General features: G+C 46.6%; 5 protein-coding genes, 1 long non-coding RNA gene and 6 other non-coding genes across 12 annotated transcripts; 6 read left to right on the plus strand and 6 right to left on the minus strand.

Moving 5' to 3' along the window:
- Nucleotides 1–1,129: 1,129 nt before the first annotated feature.
- CIDEB (cell death inducing DFFA like effector b) lies at nucleotides 1,130–7,783 on the minus strand. Its single transcript, XM_020810479.3, has 5 exons — nucleotides 7,632–7,783; nucleotides 5,944–6,088; nucleotides 4,558–4,707; nucleotides 3,127–3,314; nucleotides 1,130–1,719 (listed from the first exon to the last, which is right to left on the minus strand). Exons 1-5 carry the CDS (start codon nucleotides 7,670–7,672, stop codon nucleotides 1,578–1,580), a joined length of 666 nt encoding a protein of 221 aa, XP_020666138.3. The 5' UTR covers nucleotides 7,673–7,783; the 3' UTR covers nucleotides 1,130–1,577.
- A 1,608-nt stretch (nucleotides 7,784–9,391) lies between these two features.
- On the plus strand, nucleotides 9,392–10,906 carry LOC144583755 (uncharacterized). Its single transcript, XR_013537683.1, has 2 exons — nucleotides 9,392–9,827; nucleotides 10,755–10,906. It is a non-coding gene; the product is annotated as an uncharacterized LOC144583755 (long non-coding RNA).
- Nucleotides 10,907–11,111: 205 nt separating this feature from the next.
- On the plus strand, nucleotides 11,112–13,482 carry LOC110088290 (histone H4). The gene has a single exon (XM_078378351.1). The coding sequence runs from the start codon at nucleotides 12,768–12,770 to the stop codon at nucleotides 13,077–13,079; it is 312 nt and encodes a 103-aa protein (XP_078234477.1). The 5' UTR covers nucleotides 11,112–12,767; the 3' UTR covers nucleotides 13,080–13,482.
- Nucleotides 13,376–13,447, plus strand: TRNAA-UGC (transfer RNA alanine (anticodon UGC)). Its single transcript has one exon. It is a non-coding gene; the product is annotated as a tRNA-Ala (tRNA).
- A 1,057-nt stretch (nucleotides 13,483–14,539) lies between the features above and the next one.
- Nucleotides 14,540–15,004, plus strand: LOC110088288 (histone H2B 7-like). The gene has a single exon (XM_020810499.3). The coding sequence runs from the start codon at nucleotides 14,587–14,589 to the stop codon at nucleotides 14,965–14,967; it is 381 nt and encodes a 126-aa protein (XP_020666158.1). The 5' UTR covers nucleotides 14,540–14,586; the 3' UTR covers nucleotides 14,968–15,004.
- Nucleotides 15,005–15,696: 692 nt separating this feature from the next.
- Nucleotides 15,697–17,691, minus strand: LOC110088285 (histone H3). Its single transcript, XM_072977106.2, has one exon. It carries the CDS (start codon nucleotides 16,150–16,152, stop codon nucleotides 15,742–15,744), a length of 411 nt encoding a protein of 136 aa, XP_072833207.1. The 5' UTR covers nucleotides 16,153–17,691; the 3' UTR covers nucleotides 15,697–15,741.
- TRNAL-AAG (transfer RNA leucine (anticodon AAG)) lies at nucleotides 16,960–17,041 on the plus strand. The gene has a single exon. It is a non-coding gene; the product is annotated as a tRNA-Leu (tRNA).
- On the minus strand, nucleotides 17,597–17,668 carry TRNAD-GUC (transfer RNA aspartic acid (anticodon GUC)). The gene has a single exon. It is a non-coding gene; the product is annotated as a tRNA-Asp (tRNA).
- A 3,859-nt stretch (nucleotides 17,692–21,550) lies between the features above and the next one.
- LOC110088281 (histone H1.3-like) lies at nucleotides 21,551–23,242 on the plus strand. Its single transcript, XM_020810494.3, has one exon. It carries the CDS (start codon nucleotides 21,590–21,592, stop codon nucleotides 22,238–22,240), a length of 651 nt encoding a protein of 216 aa, XP_020666153.3. The 5' UTR covers nucleotides 21,551–21,589; the 3' UTR covers nucleotides 22,241–23,242.
- On the minus strand, nucleotides 22,965–23,046 carry TRNAS-GCU (transfer RNA serine (anticodon GCU)). The gene has a single exon. It is a non-coding gene; the product is annotated as a tRNA-Ser (tRNA).
- Nucleotides 23,243–23,726: 484 nt separating the features above from the next.
- On the minus strand, nucleotides 23,727–23,799 carry TRNAF-GAA (transfer RNA phenylalanine (anticodon GAA)). The gene has a single exon. It is a non-coding gene; the product is annotated as a tRNA-Phe (tRNA).
- A 231-nt stretch (nucleotides 23,800–24,030) lies between these two features.
- TRNAG-GCC (transfer RNA glycine (anticodon GCC)) lies at nucleotides 24,031–24,101 on the minus strand. The gene has a single exon. It is a non-coding gene; the product is annotated as a tRNA-Gly (tRNA).
- Between the last annotated feature and the right edge of the window lie 144 nt (nucleotides 24,102–24,245).

A 24,245-nucleotide genomic window follows, 5' to 3' on the forward strand; every position in this document is an offset into this window, starting at 1 on the left:
CCTTCCAGCTCTGCCGTTCTAAGATGATTAGGTTAGAATCTGTAAGGGAAGAAAGAGGCCAACTGGCATAGGATAGCTGATATTTTTGTCAGCTGCTCTGAAAAGCGTGTGGTGAAGAAGATGCAGAGGCAAATCGGAGTGGTTGGGAAAATGTTGCATTTCGTTGTATGACAGGAAAACATGGGCCTTGTTGCATTGCCTGCAGGACAACCGAGAAGCTCATGGCCTACTTGGAGGTAGGGCGGTGTAGCGGATAGAGCCCGAGACTTAACTCAAGGAGCGACCTCAGGCGACTAACACTGTCCTATCTCAAAGGTTTGTTGTGAGGAGAAAGAAAAGACTTCACTGGAAGGAGGTGACAGAATTTACCTGGACTACAACTCCCATTAGCCTTAGCTGAGGATGTTGGGGGTGGGTTGGGGCTGTCAGGCCGTCAGCTGGAAGGCCTTTGTCGGCTGTTCCAAGGTCAGTTCCCATAAAAGAATCTGGCGACAATAAAGGGACCCCCCAGCTTGAGACCAACTGGTGGGCGGCTGCCGGCCCGAGTAAGCAGACATGAATGTTGTGGACGGACCCGTTGCCGTTCTTGAGCAAAAAACGTGTGTCCATCCCCAGGACCTCCGCTGAGAAGTGAGTCTTTGCTTGCTTCATCATCCTCAAGGGTAAGGGATTTCCCGACCCTTTAAAAAAAAAAACCTGTTCGCGTTGGCGAGAATCTCGTTTGGCGCCAAACTGGCTCTTTTTGTTCCAAATGAAGCCATTTGGGCAGTGGTCCAAATAAGGACGACTGCAACTTTCTTGACCCATCTGAGATGCCAAGGCAGCCGAAATGGGGGAGACGGAGGGATTTAGCCATCATCCTCGCCTTCTCAGCCCCCCACCCCACTCTTATCATGAAGGGTCATTGAGCTTTTAAAACTTGAGTGGGTGACTCTTTGCTGAGCTCTGTAGCGCCTCCTCCTGTCCCCCGAAGGGGAAAAAAAGGCAGCCATAGTTCAAGGCCCTGGGTTGTTCTGAAACCCCTTTAATCAGTGTCCAGAGTCAAATTATTGCCCTCAGCTTAGTTCGGCACTGGGAGGACCAAGGTGTTTTGAGGAGGAACCCTTGCTCTGTTGCTGGGCGACTCCATTTCTCTTTTATTTTATTTTCTAACAGATTTAAAAACATAGATATATAGCACAATGCGCATTTAAACGGTAAACATAAAGTGTAAGAATCTCTAATTGTCGAACATTAGGCATCCTTCAGTCTCTAGAGACTATGGCAACGTGCTCTGTATGGAGGACGTTTCGAACAATGGAGGACTTTTCAAACAATCGCGGAACAATAAACAAATCTGAATGCAAAAAAGGAAAAAAGCCTAAGGCTCAACAGGGAAGCGATCTTGTATATTGGAGTAATTCTTCTGGTGAGATCCTATCCACGACATCTCACTTTTTATTCATTTTCTGTTCCTTTACTGCAGGATTTTGTACTTTCAACCAATTACAAAATAAATTCCAGCTTAAATAGAAAGATGATTCTTCTTGTCCCTTTAGCTTCTTAATTAATCCATCCATTTCCGGTGCCGGGCGGCTTCATTCTCGATAAACGTTCACTCTGGCGTGTTGTGAGTGCCAGCTGTCACCGCCCTCCAAGAGGCGACGGATGTAGTTGGAGGCGCCCACCAGAAGATGCCCCGCAGCTTGCATGACGGTGGAAGCCACCCGCAGGATCTCCCTGGTTTGGGGTGGGGGAAGAAAGGAAAAAGAAGGATCTGAATTACTGAACATTGTAATGGGAAAGCTGCTTTTGTACCCCAAACCACTCCCAGGGTGGTTTACGAGAACCAGTTGGAACAAGAGCGGGGTACACCCACTAGTTTTTGAAATAAAAGCTGGATCAAGATTTGCTACCCATAAGAGCAGAGTGAAACGGACATGAATCGATGCTCTGTGTGTGTCATGCTACGGAAACAGGGAGCCCTCTGGTCCCTGGAACCATGGAGTGAACGTCCACCTGGATCTTTATCCAGCTTATGGATGGAGAACAGCCTGAGGAAGTGGGATTGTACCATGAAAGCTTGCAGTTTGTGTGATTTTTTTAAAAAAATGGTTCAATAAAGGTGTCTCCTTACTCGAGCATTTATGTCATCCTGAAAACCCACACAGCCTTTTCCTAATTCTTTCTAGGCAGTCACCCAGTCTAGGAAACCCGCTGGAATCATCAGGTCTTCCCTACATATTTAAACTTAACTAGGAGGATTCGGGATAATCTCCAAGGTAGATGTAGTCATACCGGGGGTCATTGCTAGATGGTTTCCACTGCCAAAAATGCCATATCCTGGTTTCTCAAAAGATTGATGGGGACATGACTTTTTTTCAGAAGAGGGCAAATCCTGCAGCTGATGGAGATTCGCCCTTCAGGAGGGGGTTGAGGCCAGTGTGTGGAAGGGCTGGTGGAGTCAACCAGTATTAAGTGAAGACAGAACTAGGGATGGGCGGGTTCACCTCTCTCCGGGCTAGGAAGGAATAGGTGGCTCTTATTGATGTGCATTTTGGAGGTTTTTGGACTTAATATCCCACCAACTCTCCATTCCTAGAGTCTTGGCTGCCAGACTCAGACTGTAGAAATGTCTAAATTGCGCTCGCCTGGAGAGAAGGCCCAGCATGGCAGACTTCCTGCTAGGGGCAGGCCTGATTTCCTGTTTGAAAAAAGGAAGCTTCCCAACCATTATCCCAGCAGCTTCCTTTTCAAACAGGAAGTTAGACCTCTCTAAGCCATTAGGCCTGCTGGCTAGGCCTTTTTTCCCCCCAGGTGAGCACAACTTAGGTTTTCTGTAACATCTGGGACGTGTAGGTATGACTCTCAGAAAGGAGGATTGTGGGGTTTGTAGTCCAAAATATTAACAATCACACAAAATGCACCTCCCCAGACTGGCTCTCTGTACGTTGTTTTTTGTTTCCTATCCGTCTTTGCCAGACTGACCAGAAGGATGATGAGAACAGTGGTTCATCAACATCTGGAGGCACGTTGTGATCCATGCTGTAGGTGGAGAGTCAGATCCTACCCCGTCAGCCTGTTGTCCACCTCTTCCTCCTGAAAGCCCAGGTGTTGCTGGCTGCCCTGGGAGGTTCAGGGACTCACCTGAGCACCTTCTTGGGTCCCAGGCACTTGAAGTCACAGCTCATGGAGTAGAGCCCGTAGAACGTGGCTGACACATTCAGGCTGCCAAACAGGTCACGTGGGTTGAGCTTGTAGATGTCGAAGGTGATGCGGGCGATGTCTCGGCTGTTTTTCGGTTTCTCCCGGCTGAGGGTGAAGGACCGGCTCCCCTAAGAGCGTGCGGATAAAGTGAGTAGAGCAAGTCAGGTGGACGTAGGGTAGCAAAGAAGGTGAGCGTTGGGTGGTCCATGGAGGAAAGACAAATTGGAGAGTGGTGGCTATGCAGCGAATAGGAATGTCACGAGTTCAAATTCTGCCTCTATCATTTTAATGTATTGGTTGCATTTATAACCCATTTCTCCAACAAGGAACTCAAAGGAGTGTAATATATCCATACATTCCCCCTATATATCTTCAGAAGAACCCTGTGAGGTAGGGCCAGGTTGAGAGAAGGTGGCCCATGGTTACCCATTGAGTTTCAAGGCTCTAATGGGTGCCAGAATCCGTACTTCGTAGATAGTGATCTGATAATCTAGTTGTTACTGCAGTCCCGATTCTCTGAATGCCATTAAATACACTCAGGAAATCTACTTGTTCTTGAGGTTGGTCCCTGTTCCGTTTGTGCTGTATGGAAAATAACCATGTCCTACCTTGCAGGGTTGTTGTAAAGAGTTCAAAGAGGAGGTTTCTGAGATGTTCTGAGCTGTCAGTCCTTGCTTTTTGTGTGTGAAAGAGGCAGAACGTACCAGAGGAGGCTTCCCTCTTGGGTGAGGACGTCAGAAATGTTGGATCACATGGCCTATCATCCAGCCAACATAGGTCATGGTGGCTAGGATGATGGAATCTGGGAACTTCTTGACAGTAAGTGCCTGCATCCCCTTTGTTGATCTCTACCCAGGGGCTGTCCCGAGAGATGGTGGACTCTCCTTCACGGCAGGCTGGATGGCCGTCTCTCAGAGATACTTGAGCGGTGAATTCCCACATGGGTTGGCGGGGGGTTGGACTTGATGACCTTTGAGGTCCCTTCCGGGTCTCCCATTCCATGCTATAATCATTCCCTACCACTCCCAGCTAGCACTATTGCTTCTACGGAGACCTAATCATCATTTAGCGTTTTTCTGGGTTCCCGAAAAATGTCCTTACATGCCTTTCATGGCATGGGAGATCCTTCGGGAAATTACCTCCCACCTGCCAGGCTCTGAATTGCAGGCCCTACTCTTGTGATCGGCGGCTTTTATTGTAGTTTGCCATTGACCAGCACTTCTGGCAGTCTATAGAATTATCCTTCTCTTCCCCCCGCCCTCAATTTCCGAAGGTTTCATCCGGATGCCGTTGGTGTAAGGGTTTCCTGAGCAATGGACGCAAGGCAAACCTGGTGCTGCCCCCCCCCACCTCCAGCGTTCTGCTCCTCACCTTGGGAGGGGTCCACTTCTGGCCCTTTCCCAGAACCATCAGGGTCGTGTTGTCGTCCAGAACCTCAAAATAATCTTCCGTGGACACCAGGGTGCCGTCTTCGTCCAGCACCAAGGACACGAGGCCCGTGACCAGCAAGGTCTCCCTGGCCTGCCGAAAGGAAGAAAGCAGGGCCTTGTGAAGTTTCATGTTCACTCAGAATATGAATTTTTAAAAAGGCCCCGGAATCACGCGATTTAAGGCAGGAAGAGGGGGAATAGCAACCTTCCCCCCCCACACACTTATGGGGCAGTCGGAGGACGGAGGAAAGAGAGAGATCGGCCGAGATCATGCTATGGAAGCAGCCCACGTCTGGTCAAAAATGGTCTAGTGATCTTGACATTTTGATTTGTTTTTAATTTTAACGGTAGTTCATATGCATCCGTAATTTTAAATTGTGCAAGGTTCTGGAAGGGAGGGAGGGAGGGAGGGAGGAAGGAAGGAAGGAAGGAAGGAAGGGAGGGAGGGAGGGAGGGAGGGAGGAAGGAAGGAAGGAAGGAAGGAAGGAAGGAAGGAAGGAAGGAAGGAAGGAAGGAAGGAAGGAAGGAAGGAAGGAAGGAAGGAAGGAAGGAAGGAAGGAAGGAAAAGAGAGGCTGAAGGAAGGAACGAAGGAAGTTGGACAAAGATGGATGACACTGAAGCAGATAGAAAACTGAACAGGACATAAAGCAGACATGAGCCTAATGATTGCATGTAATCAACGAACTTTTAGAATGTGAGACTGAAGTCCAGACAGAGTGGCTTATGAAAGAGCCATGGCTGAGCGAACATCTATCTATCTGTCTGTCTGTCTGTCTGTCTGTCTGTCTGTCTGTCTGTCTGTCTGTCTCTCTCCCTCCCTCCCTCCCTCCATGCATCCATGCATCCATGCATGCATCTATCTATCTATCTATCTATCTATCTATCTATCTATCTATCTATCTATCTATCTATCTATCTATCTATCTATCTATCTATCTATCTATCTATCTATCTATCTATCTATCTATCTATCTATCTATCCATCTATCCATCTATCCATCCATCCATCCATCCATCCATCCATCCATCCATCCATCCATCCATCCATCCATCCATCCATCCATCCATCCATCCATCCATCTATCTATCTTTTGCATTACTATCTATCTATCTCCCACTTTGGGCGGTGTATAACATAAAACAATGAACAATCTAAAACTATAAAAACAACTCAACTATAAAACACACAGTAGAAATAATCAAACCATTCCATGAATTTGAGAATGTAGATGAGTCTTCTTGGCCGTGACTGCCTTCGGCTCAGGGATGCCCGGCTCCCGGAAAAGGGGGACGCGGGAGCTGGTCTGGAAGACAAGAGGCGCTCACCTTGCTGAGCAGCTCCTGCAAGGTGCCGGCCGTCAGCCCCTTGCGGACGCTGCGCTTGTGGTCACAGACCCGGAAGGGCCGCTGGGCGGGGGGGCTCGGGGACCAGACCCGTCGCGTGAGCTCCGAACCCGCATTCGACACCGACCTGGGTGGGAGGGCAGAGACACGGATGAGCAGAGTCCAAACGGGGTGACTTGGAAACCCCATAGCTACAACTGGGGAAAGTAACCTGCTTTTTGGATGACAACGCCTATCATCCCTTACCCAGCATGACCTACAATTCCCATCATGCCATGCTGGCTGAGAACGATGGGAGCTGGATGTGGGGTTCTTGTTCGAAGATCGGCCTTGCCGACGAGCATATGCAAGGTGTCCTGAAACTCAGTCAAGGAACATTAGTTTTGGGCCACGAATTATAGCACACCGTATTACATTTATTTAAAACATTTCTCTCTGGTCTTTCTCCTCAAAAGGAGCCTTGCTATGCATCTGCTGCCTTTAGGGTCTGCTTTTTAGCCCATGCGGTCTCTAAATGTTGCAAAGAAACATCTCTTCCCCCCCCTCGAGTAAAAAAGGCACCATATATACGGTATTTTTCGCTCCATAAGACGCACCTCTCCATAAGACGGACCAAATTTTTAGGAGAAGAAAACAGGGAAAAATAATCTGTTTTCCTCGCTCCATAGGACGCACAGATTTTCCACCCCGTTTTGTAGAAAAAAGTGTCTTATAGTGCGAAAAATACGGTAATTACGGTGTGTGTGGATGCGTTTATCACAACCTCCCGTGTTGCCCGGCTGGCAGCAGATGTCAAAGTTCAAGTTCCAGCTTCCCCAGTGCAGAAGGAAATGGTGGAACAGCTGCTGACGTACTTGGGGCTTGCAAAGATGCCGGTCCAAAAGGGTGTGCATTGATTTCTTTAATCATTCTGTAGATTTTAAAGGGTTGTGGATTCCAAACCATGGAGTTTTCTCTCTGTGCTGACCGTTCAGTAACCCCGCCCGACTCTCTGTTGACAGTGCCATTATTATCCTATTTTATTGATCCAAACACACTTTGCAGAAACGTACGGGACACAGGGAACCTGTGATAAGATATGGGCACAGTATTCCTCCTCCCCCCCACAATGTGTCAATTGCTACTCTTTGGAAATGTCGGACTACAATACCCAGAGCCCCCAGAAGTCCAAAAGGTAACATCCCCACGCTTTTTCCCCACCCACTTCTTTTTATAGAACACTCTTCGATTCCTCTCTGATACAACCTGCTCCCGTCCCCTTTTCCATGAATCATTCGATCCACTTCCTGTGATTTGTTGACTTTTTAAAAAACTGTTTTACTTTTTGAGAAGGGAAAGCGCCTGACCCTTTATCTTGCTTTTCCCTGAATGTTTTCCTCTCCTCCCCGATGAGATTTTTGCAATCCTAAGGACTTCTCCACAACATGCGACTTATTCCCCTTCCTGATTTCTGACTTTTCCTCCCATACTGGCGATAACTCTGTGGATTTCCCCCCCCCCAACCCTGGGTTTCCTCCTAGAGGCAGGGATCCTGACAGCACAAAAAGGTCTACGCGTGAGGTGGCCAAGGGAGGATAGGTGCCACCACCCAATTCCCCCAGAGGTACCCTGGAGGCATTAGCAAAGGTTGCTCCCCGTCTTGACCACCGTCGTGACCCCCAAATACTCACTTGAGCAACGTTGACGGGACCAAGGTGTTGATGTATTCCATGATATCAAGGGCGGAACGGCCGAGATGCTCCCCTGAAACTTTCTCTCTTCACCTTCCCTGGTTGTTTTGGGTCCTTTGGGAAGAGGGCAGCTGGCGGGTTGGTTTTGTCTACCTGGACTCTGGACTGTACAGCTCATGCGCAAGGATTTGGAGTGGAGGGGGGAAAAACAGGGGGCAAATTCCAAGGCAAACCACGGGAGGCAGGGCCAGGAAGCTCTCTCTCAGAGGTTGTCCGCTGGAACGGTTTTTAGTTCTTTTTATTGTGAAGTCTCAAGGAGCTTGTGTGCCAGGTGCAAGAACACACTGGCTTTACGGATTGATTGGGTATACAATTATACAATAATAATTTACAGATTACTATACATTTCTATTGCCCCCCCAAGTTCTTGTGGTTTAAAAATGCATCAGATTTCAAGTGGGTTTCAGGTGAAGCATTAGAAAAATGTCCCAGTAGAATTTTAAGTAAAAAAAGCAAGCAAGAAAACATAATCCCATCGTTAGAAAAGGCTCGTGCTAATGAAGAGTGCCAATGAAACAGCTGGCTTCTAAATGTGTTTCCTTGCAGATAAAGGGCCCCCGAAGGGCTTTCTAGGGTCAAGATGGAAGCCCGGCGTTCCCCACAGGGAGCAAATCGAAAGCACAATAGCAAATAAATACTGTAGATAAATGAATCAACAGGCAGAAAAACCCTGCAACGTTTTGGACAGGAACTCCCAGACTTTTAGCCAAGACTCTGGTTAGGATGGGACTCTAGGATCTGCCTAGAGGAACATCAAAACCTGGTAAGCAGTTCCACATGATGAACATTGAAAAGAAAATATGTATAGAGATCTAGATGCTGTCTAGGTTTCTTAAAAAGCAGAGATATCACCTTGCCAACAAAAGTAGCGATGGCTGAAATAGCACAGCTTTTGGTAGAATTAAGAGGAATGGAAAGGAAGGGGGGAAAAGGAGACCGTTCTGTTCATTCGCATCTAGGAACACTTGAGATTTCATCTTGAATGGAATTTTGTACATTGGTGGAACTGGGTGTGTGTGCCTCCCACTCCCATTCATTTCAATGGAGGCTGCATGGGTTCCCTGTCACTTCTTTGAAATTTGTGCAGGAAACCTCAGTGGTGAAGACATAAGGGTCTTCCTCTCTGTTGGAAAAGTCAGGCCCTGGGGCTGATTCAGGCACTCTGGATCCTCCTGAGATCTTCTAAAGGTTTCTCATATTTTGTACAGTTTTTTCACTCACTTCTAAAATATTGAAAGACCTCCCATAAGGGTTAGTGACAGGGGCTGAGAGCCCTAAGTCTCCTTCCTTTGTCTTTGGTCCTACCCACTACTCCAATAGAGCCCTTTAGAAGGTTTGCAAAATGGAATCGGGTCCTTGGCTGAACAGGATTCAACTTTTTTTGGGGGGGGGGAAGCACTTAAAACTTGCTGCTTTATTTTGGGTCACAGCGATGAAGCAGCCGGCTGCCTCTCCTGGAAAGTTTGGAATCATATCTCAGGGAGAGGGTTGCCTAGGATGAAAATCAGAGGGGGATCTTCCCTCTTACTGAGGGTGGATAGAAAGGGAAAGGGGAAGACAACCACAAGAAAGGTCCACTATAAATGTGCATCTCTTCCTCTGTAAATCTGTTTTCTTCTTGGGCAAAGGTGGAGCAGGAGAAGCCACACAGCGTGTACGTTGGATCAACAACTTGGGGAAGAAGGGAGGAAAGATTAAAGCCTTCAGGAAGTGAAGTAAAAAAATTCCACTGAGTCAGGGCACAACATTGAATCTGAAGCATACCGGGCATTCGAACTCAGCTCTGGAATTCTTGTCTTCATCTTTCACTTCCCTGAACGGACCCCCATGTTTTGACGTTGGGATGTTCCTCTTCGGTAGGATCCCCCAGTTCTCATCCACTGGGCAAAGCGGCCCAGGCTTCTTCTCTTCTACAAGATCCAACCATAAAATAATTTATTTGGTTAATATCATTGGTGTATTATTTCCTTCTCAGGTTGTTAGACTTTTAACCCTAATGGCAGTTTCTTTTATCTGCATGTCTTTAGTTGGCCAGCGGGTGGGGCCCCTCTATAGAAGGTGGACTGTAGTTATGATGATGATGAGGGCAGCCTCTGAGTTTCACTGGGACGAAGGTTACTCAGTAAAATCAAGGAAGTAAGTAATGAACACACTGCCTAAATCAGAATGTTAAGAAAACCCAAGTTCTTGGTAACTAGTGAAAAGCAAGCAGCCCAAAAACTGCTGTTAAAGATCAAAATTAAAATTAGGGGGCAGATTGATTAAAATACAGTATGTACATTGTAATTTGGTTATTGCCACAATAAAAGCCTGAACAGAGATGGGGCGCAATGGGGTCCTTAAGATGAAAAGTTAATATGCAATGGAAAGTGACATTTGTCTTTGAAAAGGATCGTCATATTCTACTAAATGGCTGGAATTGTGGCTTTGACACAGGCGACTGAAAATCCGCTCGAAGCATTTGAAATAGGGATGTACAGCCAGACGCTAAGGATTTCTGGAAGCAAGAGAGTGGTCAGTGAAGAAGTACGGAAATGAATGAATAAAGATCAAGGAATCAAGGAACATATAAAATGCAGAAAACTACAGTATTTCGGTTAAATTACGAGAAATGAAAAGTGCACATTGTTATAGCTGCAGACTGTAAAATACTGTTAAAAATCTGTAAAAAAAAATACAAAATGAACTGCAGGATGACATTGTTCTGAGCAGCTGTATCTAAAGACAGCACAGTTGTGATGATGCGCAACCTCTGGTAGGAGAGGAATAGCAGGAAGGATAGTATAAATATTCTTTAAGGGGGTTTAAAGATGTTTACACCCCCTGCTTCCTTGCACCATTAGAATTTCAGGAGTAAATGTTTCAACTGTGTTTAATTGCAATCACTTAGTAGGGAAAAAACAACCTTGATAATCCTATTGTGAAAACATAATCATTTTATTTTATTATTGATTTAAAACATGTTTACCCTTCTCCTTAAAAATGACCCAAAGTGGCTTACTTCACGAAGGTTTATTATAATAAATTGTGTGTTTTTTTGTTTTTGTTTTTTTACTTACGTAGAGAGATTCCAGTGGAATTCTTGCCTCTGAAAAGGAGAAAAACAGATTCGCTGTTTAGGGAATGGAAGATGGAAGAAATCTAGACAGAACAGATTCCACTGAATTCACACTGAGAAGTGATCATAAGTTTTTAAAGTCTATTGATGATACGTAAGACACATTCAAACTTCCCTTCCTACCTTTTCCTTTTTGTGGACTGGTGAAACTCCAGGATGAGATGGCTGGACAGTGTCTGCGAAGCAACCAACATGAACCTGACACAACTCCGGGAGGCAGTAGAAGACGGGAGGGCCTGGCGTGCTCTGGTCCGTGGAGTCACGAAGAGTCGGACACGACTAAACGACTAAACACATGAAACTCCAGTGATTTCCAGTAGGATCTGGAAAGGAATACGAAGTAAGAGCCATTAATCACACAGAAGTCAGAAAAAGGGGTTGGGAGCAGATTATTTTGTCTCTAGTGCTGAAAAGCTTGGCGTGAGTCGTCTTTCCTGGAAACCCAAACATTGGGAAGAAGCTGTAGCTTTCTTATTCTGAGAAAAAGAGCCAATATTTTGGCATGCAGCGGTCCCAGGATCAATTTCTGTGATTCTCTATACAGTACAATCATAAGATCACTGAGTTGGCGGGACCCTCTAAGGCTATCTAGTCCAACCCCCTGCCCAAGGCAGGGACCCAACTCAAAGCAGATCGGAAAGGTGGTTCTACCATTTTCTCTTGAAGGCCTCTCCAGTGTTGGAGCGCTCACCACCTCCAGAGGTCACGGGTTCCACTGTCATACTGTTCTAACCATTAGGAAGTTTTTCCTAATGTTCAACCAAAATCTGGCTTCCTGTCGCTTGAGCCCATGGTTGCGTGTCCTGCACTCTGGGATGACCGAAAACAGATCCTGCCGCTCCTTGGTAGAACAGCCTTTCAAGCCTTTGAAAGGTGCTAGCATATGATCTCTCCCCCCCCCCAGTCTTCTTTTCTCAAGGCTAAAAATGCCTATATAAAAGGATGGAGAAGCTGGAAAGGATGGAAGATCGCATACAGCCCCCCTCCCAGTTCAAGAAGCTAAGCTGTAGGCTCAAGAGCAGCATAAGTATTGTGTTTTGTTCATGGCCTAATTGTTCATATCTTCCCTAATTCACATACATAGGATTAAAGATTTCTCTTCTACAGAGGCAGCCATGTCTTATTTTTGAAGCACATCTAATGGAGTCATGACAGAGGTGTCACTTTATTCTCACCTAGGATAAACTGCAGATTTATCTTTACTTTGTGTTTTAATTTCCTGTGTTGCCTCCACTAGGAATCACAGCAGCCAAGAACGGGAGCAGTTGTGGGTTCTACGGTGTAATGATTTCGAATCCAATAATCTGAGTTCTGGACTCGAAATCCGAAAATTTGTCTGGTGGACTTCTGGTATATATGACTAAACCCTATGCCCCTGCTATGCTTATGGACCTGCCTGCTTTCTGGAAAACCTGAAAAGCTTGCTCAATGATTAAAACTATTTTCGATTAACTGCGCGGGTTGAAGGGTTTCGTGGAAAGCATGACATTAGATTTTATGATTTATTCCGGGACGGCTTTCCTCTGAAAACTACGCCTTAAGCTCCTAAAGTAAAATGAACGAGTATTCCCTAAATCGAATCGATGGGACATGGGACGCGTGACGGCATCTCGCCACCTCTCAGTTTACTCGCGAGGAGAAGGTCGGATGCCATTAAATGAACCGCGGCTAAGGAGTCTCGTGAGCGATGGATTTTCCGCGGGTATTCTTTTTTGTAGAAAAGGGGAAGGAATCACTTCGGGAGAGCTGATTGGACAGAATCAAGAGCCGGGTGGTTCTGATTGGACAATTCTTTGCTTCTCTTTGGGCAGAGGCATTGAGAGGACGAGAGTGAGGGGATGACTGGTTGTTGACCAAAGTTACCAGTGTAGTTTTCACTCTGGTCGGGCACAGGGCTATTAAAGCTTAGGCCGTAGGCGGTTCGCAAGATATTTTGGGAAGTTGGTTGTTCCGAGAACATGTCTGGACGTGGGAAGGGAGGCAAAGGGCTGGGGAAGGGAGGCGCCAAGAGGCACAGGAAGGTGTTGCGCGACAACATCCAAGGGATCACCAAGCCGGCCATTCGCCGCTTAGCCCGCCGAGGGGGCGTCAAGCGCATTTCGGGGCTCATCTACGAGGAAACCCGGGGGGTCCTGAAGGTCTTCCTGGAGAACGTGATCCGCGATGCCGTCACTTACACCGAGCACGCGAAAAGGAAGACCGTCACCGCCATGGACGTCGTCTATGCCTTGAAACGCCAGGGACGGACCCTTTACGGCTTCGGCGGCTAAAATCTAACTTCGGGAAAAATTCCAAAAAAGGCCCTTTTAAGGGCCGCCCACTTTGTCAATGGAAAGAGTTGCGATGATACTTCGTGGTGGGGCTAATGGCTGTAAAATAAGCGTGGTTGGGGTTGTAACTGTTAACGAGGTTTGAAGCTACGGTATCACGGAAAAATCTTTTTAGTTTGCTCTGGTGCCTTTCGTGGTAAAATCATACTTAAAATTTCCAATTTAATCCTTCTAACGGTTTTCTTCAATAGGAAGAATACCTTATCAACCAGGAACGAAAGGTGCTATAGCGGAATGGGGATGTAGCTCAGTGGTAGAGCGCATGCTTTGCATGTATGAGGCCCCGGGTTCGATCCCCGGCATCTCCAGTAGTTTTTTCTCCCCCCCCCCTTTTTTTTAAAAAGGGAAACGTATTACATCTCACAAAAATAAAGGAATTTGTGGCCCTTTAAAATTAATATAAGACCCTGTCTTATTTTCCGGGAAACACGGTAGTAAATAGAAGTACTCCTGCAAAGATTTTCTGCTACCCAGTACAGCAAAATAGTGTTTCGGGGTTTCTCTGGGTTATTCGGAGACAGGGGTGAGTAAAAACCGTTCTCCGGTTAGATTCATTATCAGAATAAATCAAGCCGTTTAGGACTTTGTAGTTATTTACTAGAGAGTTAAAATCTACAAGAAAGCAGTGGGACTTAACTCGTGAAGGGATGTCGCCTGCATTGTTAAGCTCTTTTTCAGCGCAAGGAGAACGGGATCATAAAATGCCACTTGAGAGGGGAAAGCGAGGGAGAGATTAAAACAAACTCTGCCTTCCAAAAGAGATTGATGGGCCCTTCCACCTCTTTCCTTTAGCAAAACCCAAAGAAAAGTGCTAAAAAAATGTTTTATAGGTTTTGTACACAGGGAACAGGTGAGTGGAAAATAGCATCAGATTGCTTTTTAATAGAAGAGGAATGGAGGTTCTCACGGGAGAACTCCCCCTTTCAAAAATGAGAAGGTTGAAAGCCCGAGAGCCGGGCTCGGAGAGAAAAAGCCACGCTACCAATTTGATGGACAGAACGAGAAGGGTTCTCTTTGCGAGTCACCCATTTGTCAAAAATTCTCTGTGCTTCTAAAAAAAAACCTCGCATCTTAAAAATGAAGAATAGAAGGTTATCATATGGATTTGTGCTCCACGGCTCCCTCATTCCCCCCAAAATTCGCCCTTAGCGGTTCTCATTGGATAACAGTGAAAGGCTTACAAAGGACCCATAGGAGTGTGAGTTTCTAACCCAGCCAATCAGAAGGTCAGCTCGATAGCAGAGCCGTGTTTCCTTTGGCCAATGGGAATAGCAAAGCCGTGTTTCCTTTGGCCAATGGGAACTCGATGTTTGAAAAGCCTTCCGACAGCCAATAAGAAATGAAGAGGTGTGAGTATCTCATTTGCATAAAGGCTGTATATAAACAGGCGGCCACGGTTTCCAAAGCATCTGTTTTCTCTGTGTGGTTGCCGTTGACAGTTGCTGAGATGCCCGAGCCAGCCAAGTCCGCGCCGGTGCCCAAGAAGGGCTCCAAGAAGGCCATCACGAAGACGCAGAAGAAAGGCGACAAGAAGCGCAAGAAGAGCCGCAAGGAGAGCTACTCCATCTACGTCTACAAAGTCCTTAAGCAGGTCCACCCGGACACCGGCATCTCCTCCAAGGCCATGAGCATCATGAACTCCTTCGTCAACGACATCTTCGAGCGCATCGCCGCCGAGGCCTCCCGGCTCGCCCATTACAACAAGCGCTCCACCATCACCTCCCGGGAGATCCAGACCGCCGTCAGGCTCCTCCTGCCCGGAGAGCTGGCCAAGCACGCCGTCTCCGAGGGCACCAAGGCCGTCACCAAGTACACCAGCTCCAAGTAGACGCCCTGCCCCGGCTGGACAAAGGGAAGATCCCCTTTAACCCAAAGGCTCTTTTCAGAGCCACTCACTTTCCTCACTTAAGAAAGAGACTTGAATCATTTAATTGGTATTTATGTAAGCCGCCCCCGTAGACTCTTGAGGGGTGAGGTATAAATTCAATAAAAGTGAAATATTTCGTTTTTTCCGGTTTTTTTGCGGGGGGGGTACGAAAGTTGGCAATTCACTCAATTACTGCAGTTTCCAACGCTTTTTTTTTTTTACTATTCCCACTCATCCAGTCCTAGTGTGGCTAATTTAGAAGGTTTTTTTTTTGGGGGGGGTGCCTTTTTATTAGAACTAAAGAAAAAGTATAAAGTGCCCTGTTTTTTGTTTTGACACCTTGTAAAAGCCGATGTGACTCCCTGCTCCGTGTATTTGAGTGAGTCTGCAGTCAAACGCGGGTGGCAATGTTGATATTTCACCCAAATCAACCTATATAGAAAAGTAGTCCTCTATTTCAGTAAAAATGAGGGAAGTCGTATGACCACCAAAACATTTTACAAACATATCATGCGCCCTCAAGAGCATCCTGGAACCAACAAGCTTGCTCAGAAAAGGAATAGTGGGGAACTGAACTCTAAGCCTTGGCTCTCCAGCCAGATGCGTACTAGACCAGTTTAATAAAGGTATACGAGGCTTCAGACATTCAGCAAACAATGAGATTTCTAGCACTTTTTTGCGAACATGTGGTGGCTCTTAAAAGAGCCTTTTGAGTTTTTGAAGAACGCGCCCGACTTAAGCCCTCTCGCCGCGGATGCGCCTGGCCAGCTGGATGTCCTTGGGCATGATGGTGACCCTTTTGGCGTGGATGGCGCAGAGGTTGGTGTCCTCGAAGAGCCCCACCAGATAAGCCTCGCTGGCCTCCTGCAAGGCCATGACGGCCGAGCTCTGGAAGCGCAGGTCGGTCTTGAAGTCCTGGGCGATCTCCCTCACGAGGCGCTGGAAAGGCAGCTTGCGGATCAGGAGCTCGGTGGACTTCTGGTAGCGCCGGATCTCCCGCAGAGCCACGGTGCCCGGTCGGTAGCGGTGAGGCTTCTTGACGCCGCCGGTGGCCGGAGCGCTCTTGCGGGCAGCCTTAGTGGCCAGCTGCTTGCGGGGCGCCTTCCCGCCGGTGGACTTGCGAGCCGTCTGCTTGGTGCGAGCCATTGGATTTCCCTTGGGTAAAAAGAACGAGCTTCAACTCTTAAAGCGAGCGATAAACGAAGTCAATGTGGTCACTGAGCGGCCTATTTATACCTTATTCCCCCTCTTGGGATTGGCTAAGAAACCAACCAATGACTTGGATTCAAATTTGCCGCGCAGAGCAGGGATTGGTCGCGATTTACAGAACCGGCGTCTCAAGCTAACCCTCCGTTTCTCTTCTAATTCGGGACTTTGTTATGTGTGTTTAACGCCTTGGGTTCTTCTCAAAGAGAAAAGACGGGATAAAAACCTTTTAAATGAATAAATAATTTAAAACACCGATACTTCTTTCGGACGATGAATGTACCAGTACTAATGAAGAGCCAATGAAGACGGCCCGCTAACTAAATGTTTTCTTTCAAATTCTATTTAAGCATTACATAGGTAGGAGAATGAAGATATGGGGTCAATCAAACTACTGTATTGCTGATTTGCCAGGTTGGGGACGCCTAATTAATTTCATTTCGGGGGGGGAAACTCTAAAAGGAAATTAATAAGATTTTTTTTTAAATAACCCGCGCTGTGACTCCATTGGCCAAAAGCCAACTCCCGCCTTTCATTCCTCCAATCAAAATACAGTAGTTAAAATCTCTTCCCCCCCCCCCATCGGTAAAAATGGTTTCCTCCAGGAATGGTAGAGGAAATAGCGAGGAAAATGCTGGGCAAAGGGGATAAAGTGATTTTTTTTCTGCCTGAGACTAATTAAAGAAAAAAAGGAAGGAGCAATTTTGGAAATTAAAGAAATAGGAAACGAGCATACCTTTTCGTCAAGGTAGCGTGGCCGAGCGGTCTAAGGCGCTGGATTAAGGCTCCAGTCTCTTCGGAGGCGTGGGTTCGAATCCCACCGCTGCCAATTCCCCCCTTTTTAAAAAAATACGGTGGCATCCGAGGGAAGAAATGGTAAGCAACGCTACACAAAATTAGGAAAGAATGATGCTCAATGTTTTAAAACATCTGCACGGCAGAAGGGAAAATGGTTTGTGGAAATATACACTAACCAGGGCATTTTAAGCTGAAGTGCATTTTAATGGAAGTTGAAAAGAACAAGATCTGTGTAATTTTCGTCCAATGGATGTGAACCAAAACAGTAGAAATCCTGCTGGTCCAGAGCAGCATCCTGTATTCCATGGCAGGCAATAATGCTTTCTCTCTGTTTTAAGTCCAACTCCGTGGAATTCCATGTTGGCAGAACTCCAAATAACCCATGAAAAGTAATGCGATGATCAAGGCTTCAGACTTCAAGGTTAATCAAAATCTTCTGCTTTTGCTTGCAATGCTTCAACAGCGTCATATTTTTGGAATATGCTTGAAGGATTACTCTGGGGAAATCCTTTTATTCAAAATCTTATGAGAAAAGGTGAAGAGTTTTTCCTCTCTTTGTTATGAATTATTTTAAAAACCTATGCCTCTCCCCGTCGGGGAATCGAACCCCGGTCTCCCGCGTGACAGGCGGGGATACTTACCACTATACTAACGAGGAGCTGCTTGTAGAAACCTTTCCCCTACCCCTATTTTGTCTATTATCTAATCATAATGTAAGAAGTGAATCATTTTTCTGATTGGGTAGCCAATTCCTTCTAAATACTGGCCCTAATTTTTTTGCAATACTGTATGGACTTTGGGCATTAAAACGTGTGCATGACTTGTCCACACAAACATCTCATTTTAAATAATCAGTTTTATAGTTAGAAACCTTTGAACCTTTCTCTATGAGCCGCTCCAGCTGCCATGACCTCCAAAATAAACCACCATCAGAATGGTGGCTGTTTACCTGGGACTGTCAGAAAGACAAACAAACAAGTGGAGGGTCCTGCATCAAATCAAGCCTGAACAATCTCTGGAGGCAACAAATGTTGAAACTGAGACAGTCCTACTTTAAGGCACCTCAGGAGAAGGCAGGATTCTCTGGAAATGTTGGGAAAGGCGGAAAGCAGGAGGAAAAGAGGAAGACCCAATATGAGATCGACTGACTTGGTAAAGGAAGACACGGGATGAGTCTAAAAGGGACTTGACAGCACATAACAAAAACCATCAAGTCAAGCTCAAGTTATAAGGAACTTAGACGTGGCTTTCTGAGTCTCCTGCAGAAAAAAACCCAGCAAAAATGTCACAGATTATCTAATGGTATTGATTTACTTTTTAGTTACATTTCTATCTCGCCTTTCCTTCAAGGAGGCCAGGATGGTATACCAGCCGCCTGCCCTCGCCACTTTATCATACAATCAGCTCATTCTGTGGTTTCAATTAAGGACAGAGGCTTTTTTAGCTCAACCCCTTCCCTTAATCAAGTCATCAAGACAAAGAGGTTTGTGTTGCGCCATCCAACGAATAGCAACCCTTAAGATAATGGTCATGGAGATTAACTGCATTTTTCCCCTTGCCTTTCAGTTCCTTCTGAACATACTGATTAAAATTCACCACCTACCCAAATATGTAGGTAAACAACCTGCCAGATGGGCAACACACCTCACATCTGATGACATGGGTTATGGGCCACACAAGCTGATGCTATAACGACAACAGCAACAGTTTGTGTCACATGTCGTTCACTGTGCTACACTGTCACCTGCAGGATATTGGCCTCACTATTAATGTTGCATTGCAGTGTGATATTGTGATGCGCTCAAAGTTGTTCAGTTTATTCTTTGCTCTATAGTATTTCTTCCATTATTTCATGTTTGCATCCAAGGAACTCAGGAGCCAGGGCAGCCCATCTAATTTATTTGGAATTCTAAATATTATAGCCTCTCCTAGAACAGCATATATTGTTCTTTTCCTTCTATGATGATCTTATAAGTTAGATCAGGCTGGGTCAGGGCCATCCAAGGAGATCTGGAACTTATTAGGAGGTAAAATCTGGTAGTATGTTGCAACTGGATTTCCACCAGTTGAATCAGGAAAAATTACAGAGGAGCTGACTCACAAAATCCCCACTGATTCAATGGGCCTACTCCAGTGGTGACTTACTACTGGACTGCAGCTCATAAACATGGGGACCATGGACTTCCTCAATCTAGATCTAAACCAGTGGATAAGATCCTTCTTTCCACCAGCTTCTCAGACTTCAACTCTCAGAATTCCTCAACATTGTTGTTGTTTAGTTGTTAAGTCATTTCCAACTCTTAGTGACCCCATGGACCAGAGCACGCCAGGCCTTCCTGTCTTCCACTGCCTCCCGGAGTTGGTTCAAATTCATGCTGGTCACTTCGATGACCCTGTCCAGCCATCTCATCCTTTGTTGTCCCCTTCTCCTCTTGCCTTCACACTTTCCCAACATCAGGGTCTTTTCCAGGGAGTCTTCTCTTCTCATGAGAGGGCCAAAGGATTGGAGCCTCAGCTTCAGGATCTGTCCTTCCAGTGAGCACTCAGGGTTGATTTCCTTTAGAACTGATAGGTTTGTTCTCTTTGCAGTCCAGGGGACTCTCAAGAGCCTCCTCCAGCACCACAATTCAAAATCATCCTCAGCATTAGAAATGATAATTGGGGTTTCTGGGAGCTGAATTCCAAAACATCTGGAGGACCAAAGGTTGAAAACCCCTGGGATACTTCTACACACACAGTGCGCTCTCTCTCTCTATTTTGATATTTTTAGAAGGAAATCTGTTGAGCTAAGCTAGGCTACAATGGCGCATTTAGGTCACCTGTCAAACTTCATGGCTGAGCAGAAATTGGTACCTGTGTTTACCACGAACCTTGCACCTTTTGTTAAAAGGCAGCAACGTTACAGCTGTCAGTCAATGAATGCCAAATGCATCCAGGTCATCTCTGCTGGATGTGGGCTGGGTGGGTAGGACTCCTCGCATATTATAATACAGAGAGGATCCTCTGTTGACAGTAAGCAAAAAAATACTCAGCAATTCTAGTCTGTCTCTGGTTTTGAGAAGCATCCGGGACAAATGTCTGCGATCTATAGAACTTGCTAAAACCTTTTGATTTTGTGATGGGGAAAGGTGTCCCTCCCAAGACGCAACTGAATCTGTCCTATTTTAGGCATGTCAGGCAGAGTCCTGGGGGGAGGGGAGCCGGGGTGGTGGGAAAAAAATTGATGACAGCAGGAAAAGAGGAAGACCAAATAGGAGAGGGAATGACTCCCCAAAGAAAGCCACAAGCTTGAGTCTACAAGAGCTGAGCAGAGCAGTTGAAGACAGGGCATTCTGGAGATGGCTCATTCATAGGGTTGCCATACATCAGAGAAAACTTCATGGGTGCCACATAATAACAACCCAAACCTTAAACTATTATCTCTTGTTCAGTATATGCAGGCATCCTTCAGGTTGCACTTACTGTGATCCCTACTGCGTGGTCCATACTATATCTCCCGATTTTCTGGAAGAAGGGAAGGATCAATCTTTTCTTGAGAATTAAAGATTACTTTGGAAAGCCTGAGACCCTTCGCTGGGGTCTCAGGCAGGTGGTTTCTGGAGAGAGACTTATTTTAGGGGAGACACGCTTCTGCAAGGCACGGTGGACAGACAGACGCCTCCTGCACTGTGTTCTCTCCAGGCCACCCCCCCCCCCGTGAACAAAAGACCTTTTCTCGTTCCCCAGTTTGTTGTCTTTCACTTTTAATTGCTAAAGACCAGGAGAGCTTCATCTGTTAAAAAAGGAGATGCCATAATAATTGCAGCAAATGTGGTTTAAGGAAAGTACAGTATTCACCACGCATTTTCTTTTGAGTACATCAGCGATTCGGTATCTCACTGAATTTTGCTTGTCTGTTTAACAGAGCCTGCTCCATTTTTGACCAGCAAAACCTTTCGAAACCAGAGTTTTCGTACCGAAAATTAAGTCCCATCACATTATTAATTTCTGATCGGAACTCCAGAAAAAAAAAATACCTAAAAGAGAACACTCAATGTCCTCATTGATGGAAAGTGTCGCGTGTGCTACTTAGTTCAATTAAAGAAGCGATGAGCTCACGATTATCGGGCGAAGCCTCTCCTTTTCTTCCTGGCCGAGAAGCAGACCTTCCAAAGTATCATATGCAGAGTTTTGCGTAACAATTTATTAAAAGGATCATTTGCTGTTTTCGGCTAAAAACGGAAGTTTGCGAGCTTGCAGGCAGAAAGAGCGGGAAGAGGTTGAGTTTCCTCGCTTCTGGCAGACTCGTCTTGCTAGCCCTGAGCGTGAAAACCGGGTCCTCGGAAGTCCACCGTCCCCCCGCTCGATCCCGCCTGCAAGGAGCTGGATCGGTGCGAGGGATCTCGATTAACGGGGCGTTTAGTGCAGGCGAAGAAACACAAAAAGTTTGCAAAGCCCGGGAGCCCCGCTCGGGCTGTCAGAACGACCTGCCCCGAACCAGCCAATCAGAGCGCGGCTCCTCCCCTATAAATAGCCGGTCCCGGCGCCCGCTCGCGTACAGTTTGCAGTTGCCATTGAGAGGAGACGAGTCCGAGCAGCTATGACTGAAGTAGCGCCAGTTGCGCCGGTGGCGGAGGCTGTGGCCGCGAAACTCCCGGCTAAGAAGGCGGCAGCCAAGGCGCGCAAGCCGTCGGGCCCGAGCGTGACGGAGCTGCTGACCCAGGCGGTGGCGGCCTCCAAGGAGCGCGGCGGGGTCTCGCTGGCCGCCCTCAAGAAGGCGCTGGCGGCCGCCGGCTACGACGTGGAGAAGAACAACAGCCGCATCAAGTTGGGCCTCAAGAGCCTGGTGGGCAAGGGCACCCTGGTGCAGACCAAGGGCACCGGCGCCTCGGGCTCCTTCCGCCTCAACAAGAAGCAGGCCGAGGGCGGCAAGGACAAGGCGGCAGGAGCAGCGGCGGCCAAGAAGAAGCTCGCGGGGCCCGTTGCGGCCAAAGGCAAGAAGACCGCCGCCAAGAAGCCGGCTTCGGCCGCCGCCAAGAAAGCCAAGAAGCCCTCAGCCGGAGGGGCCAAGAAGGGCGCCAAGGCGGCCAAGAAGCCCGCCGGAGGGGCCAAGAAGGCGGCCAAGAGCCCCCAAAAGTCTAAAGTGACCAAGCCCAAGAAGACCACCCGGAGCCCCGCCAAAGCCTTGAAGCCGAAAGTGAAAGCCAAGCCTAAGGTCTCGAAGGCTAAAATTGCCCCGAAGAAAAAGTGAAGCCCCCACCCCCAAAGGGCGCGTAGCTTTTCCCCATCACCCCAAACGGCTCTTTTAAGAGCCACCCAAGCATTCCCGGGAAGAGCTGCAGTCATTGCTTTGGAGATAGATGGTCTGGGTTGGCGCGGCTCCAGAGGCCGAGCCTGACTAGCCCCCCCCCCGCCGTCTTTTCTCCCTTCGACTTAAAAACTAAAGGCTGGTTTCGTCCCTTGGGTCTGGGGTTTCTAAGTAGATTCGGAGTGGTGCCAACATGATCGGGGTTTGTACGAAGGAAAAAAGCTGAAGCTGGAAAATAAGGGGTCCATATTTTTTTCCGTTGGTTACCGTTTCATGTCTGCAGCATCATTAGCTGTTTCTGCCTTAGCAGCTTTTACCGCATTGCTGTTTATTCGCGCCACGTTATCTTGGCGTGGGTTGGAAATGTTTATTTTTCTTGCTCGATTTGTCTGGTTTTAATGTGTCAACCGCGGAGAAAAGGTGAAAACAATTTCCTCATATTACGGTGCAAGTGGCTGTGAGCCTGAAGGGCTTTGGAGGGTTGTCGTAGAGGGGGGGGGTATCTTCTGTATCAATGTATTGTGCATCAGTAACGGATACAATACATTGCAATGGAAAGGAAGGGAACAAGTGTGGAGAGGTGAAAGCTTGCGCTTTGGTCAGATCCTATTGATTTCCTTGCACTTTAAAAGTAGAGCATTATGCTCCCTTTTCTCAACTATTTGCTCGACGAGGATGGGATTCGAACCCACGCGTGCAGAGCACAATGGATTAGCAGTCCATCGCCTTAACCACTCGGCCACCTCGTCTCCTATTAGGGAGCGAATAAATTTCGTCTGCTGGACTACTTTTACTTAAGGAATATTTGCAACGTGAGAGAGTATTTTAACAACTTGACGACACAGGTTATTATGATGATCATCATCACCACCGCCGCCTCCATCAGCACCACAAACCATAAGATCCATAAGTCTAGGCCCTGCCAAATAAATGAAAATGACGGAACTTTCTTTGCTTCTGTTTCTTTTATTGCTTGCAAAACAAAGTACAGTAATGTAAGGAATAACTATGCCTTGGGTCGTTTTTAAGGAGAAAGGCGGGATAAAAAATAATTTTAATAAATAATACATGTTTATAAATATACATATAAATTATAAAATAATATTTTAATAATAAATTATAAATACATATCCCTTTTCTTGCAAAAAAAGAAGAAGGATATCGTAGGATAAATTCTTGACTTAAAAGGGGAAGATCTAATTAATTTCTGTACAAAGTCTTTTGGGGAGGGGGCAGGGTTGTATTGCTTGAAGAAATGACAGCTCAAAAAAAATGTTCCGCACCAATTCCCTCCGGGCCAAAACGTACAGTACTGCTCTGTGTGCACAGTGTGCTTCTGACGATGCTGAGTACTATTTCCATGTCAGGAAACTTTAAAAAAATAAATACATAAAAAAAAAACACAGATAGAGAAATTTAAAATACAATCTGCCGAAACCCGGGATCGAACCAGGGACCTTTAGATCTTCAGTCTAACGCTCTCCCAACTGAGCTATTTCGGCTCCTGGGTGACCTACTTTTGAGACCTGTGTAATGAAAAAAAAACCCATAGCAGCCTTTTTTCACTTTCCCATCCATTGCCTTGCTTCCTGTCTATAAGATGACGCCAAGGCCTGTTTTTTTTTTTCCCCCAGTAATGGAAATGCTGTAGGTTGTTGAAGACAAATTGAAACGAAGGCAATATGAATTGAAACGAAGAGGCAAAGAAATACATAAAAACAAAAAACACCAGTTGCATTGGCCGGGAATCGAACCCGGGCCTCCCGCGTGGCAGGCGAGAATTCTACCACTGAACCACCAATGCCTTGGGAGTAGAAAGTGTACCTTAAGCCTTTACATAGACAGTTCAACGTGGTTGTATTTCCATTTTATTTTCCCCCAAATTCTCTTTCGAGCTTATTTTACCCAGGTAGCCTCGCTTTGTCGCTTTATCGCCATCATCCTTTTC

The sequence above is a fragment of the Pogona vitticeps genome, chromosome 6, assembly GCF_051106095.1.
Source record: "Pogona vitticeps strain Pit_001003342236 chromosome 6, PviZW2.1, whole genome shotgun sequence".
Lineage (NCBI taxonomy): Eukaryota > Metazoa > Chordata > Lepidosauria > Squamata > Agamidae > Pogona > Pogona vitticeps.

Coding starts and splice junctions, on each gene's coding strand:
- CIDEB (XM_020810479.3), bottom strand. CDS start 7,672: ATGGAATACATCAACACCTTGGTCCCGTCAACGTTGCTCAA. Junction 4,708..5,943: donor TGCAGGAGCTGCTCAGCAAG/GTGAGCGCCTCT, acceptor TCCTTTCGGCAG/GCCAGGGAGACCTTGCTGGT. Junction 3,315..4,557: donor AGAAGTGGACCCCTCCCAAG/GTGAGGAGCAGA, acceptor GCACGCTCTTAG/GGGAGCCGGTCCTTCACCCT.
- LOC110088281 (XM_020810494.3), top strand. CDS start 21,590: ATGACTGAAGTAGCGCCAGTTGCGCCGGTGGCGGAGGCTGTGGCCGCG.
- LOC110088285 (XM_072977106.2), bottom strand. CDS start 16,152: ATGGCTCGCACCAAGCAGACGGCTCGCAAGTCCACCGGCGGGAAGGCG.
- LOC110088290 (XM_078378351.1), top strand. CDS start 12,768: ATGTCTGGACGTGGGAAGGGAGGCAAAGGGCTGGGGAAGGGAGGCGCC.
- LOC110088288 (XM_020810499.3), top strand. CDS start 14,587: ATGCCCGAGCCAGCCAAGTCCGCGCCGGTGCCCAAGAAGGGCTCCAAG.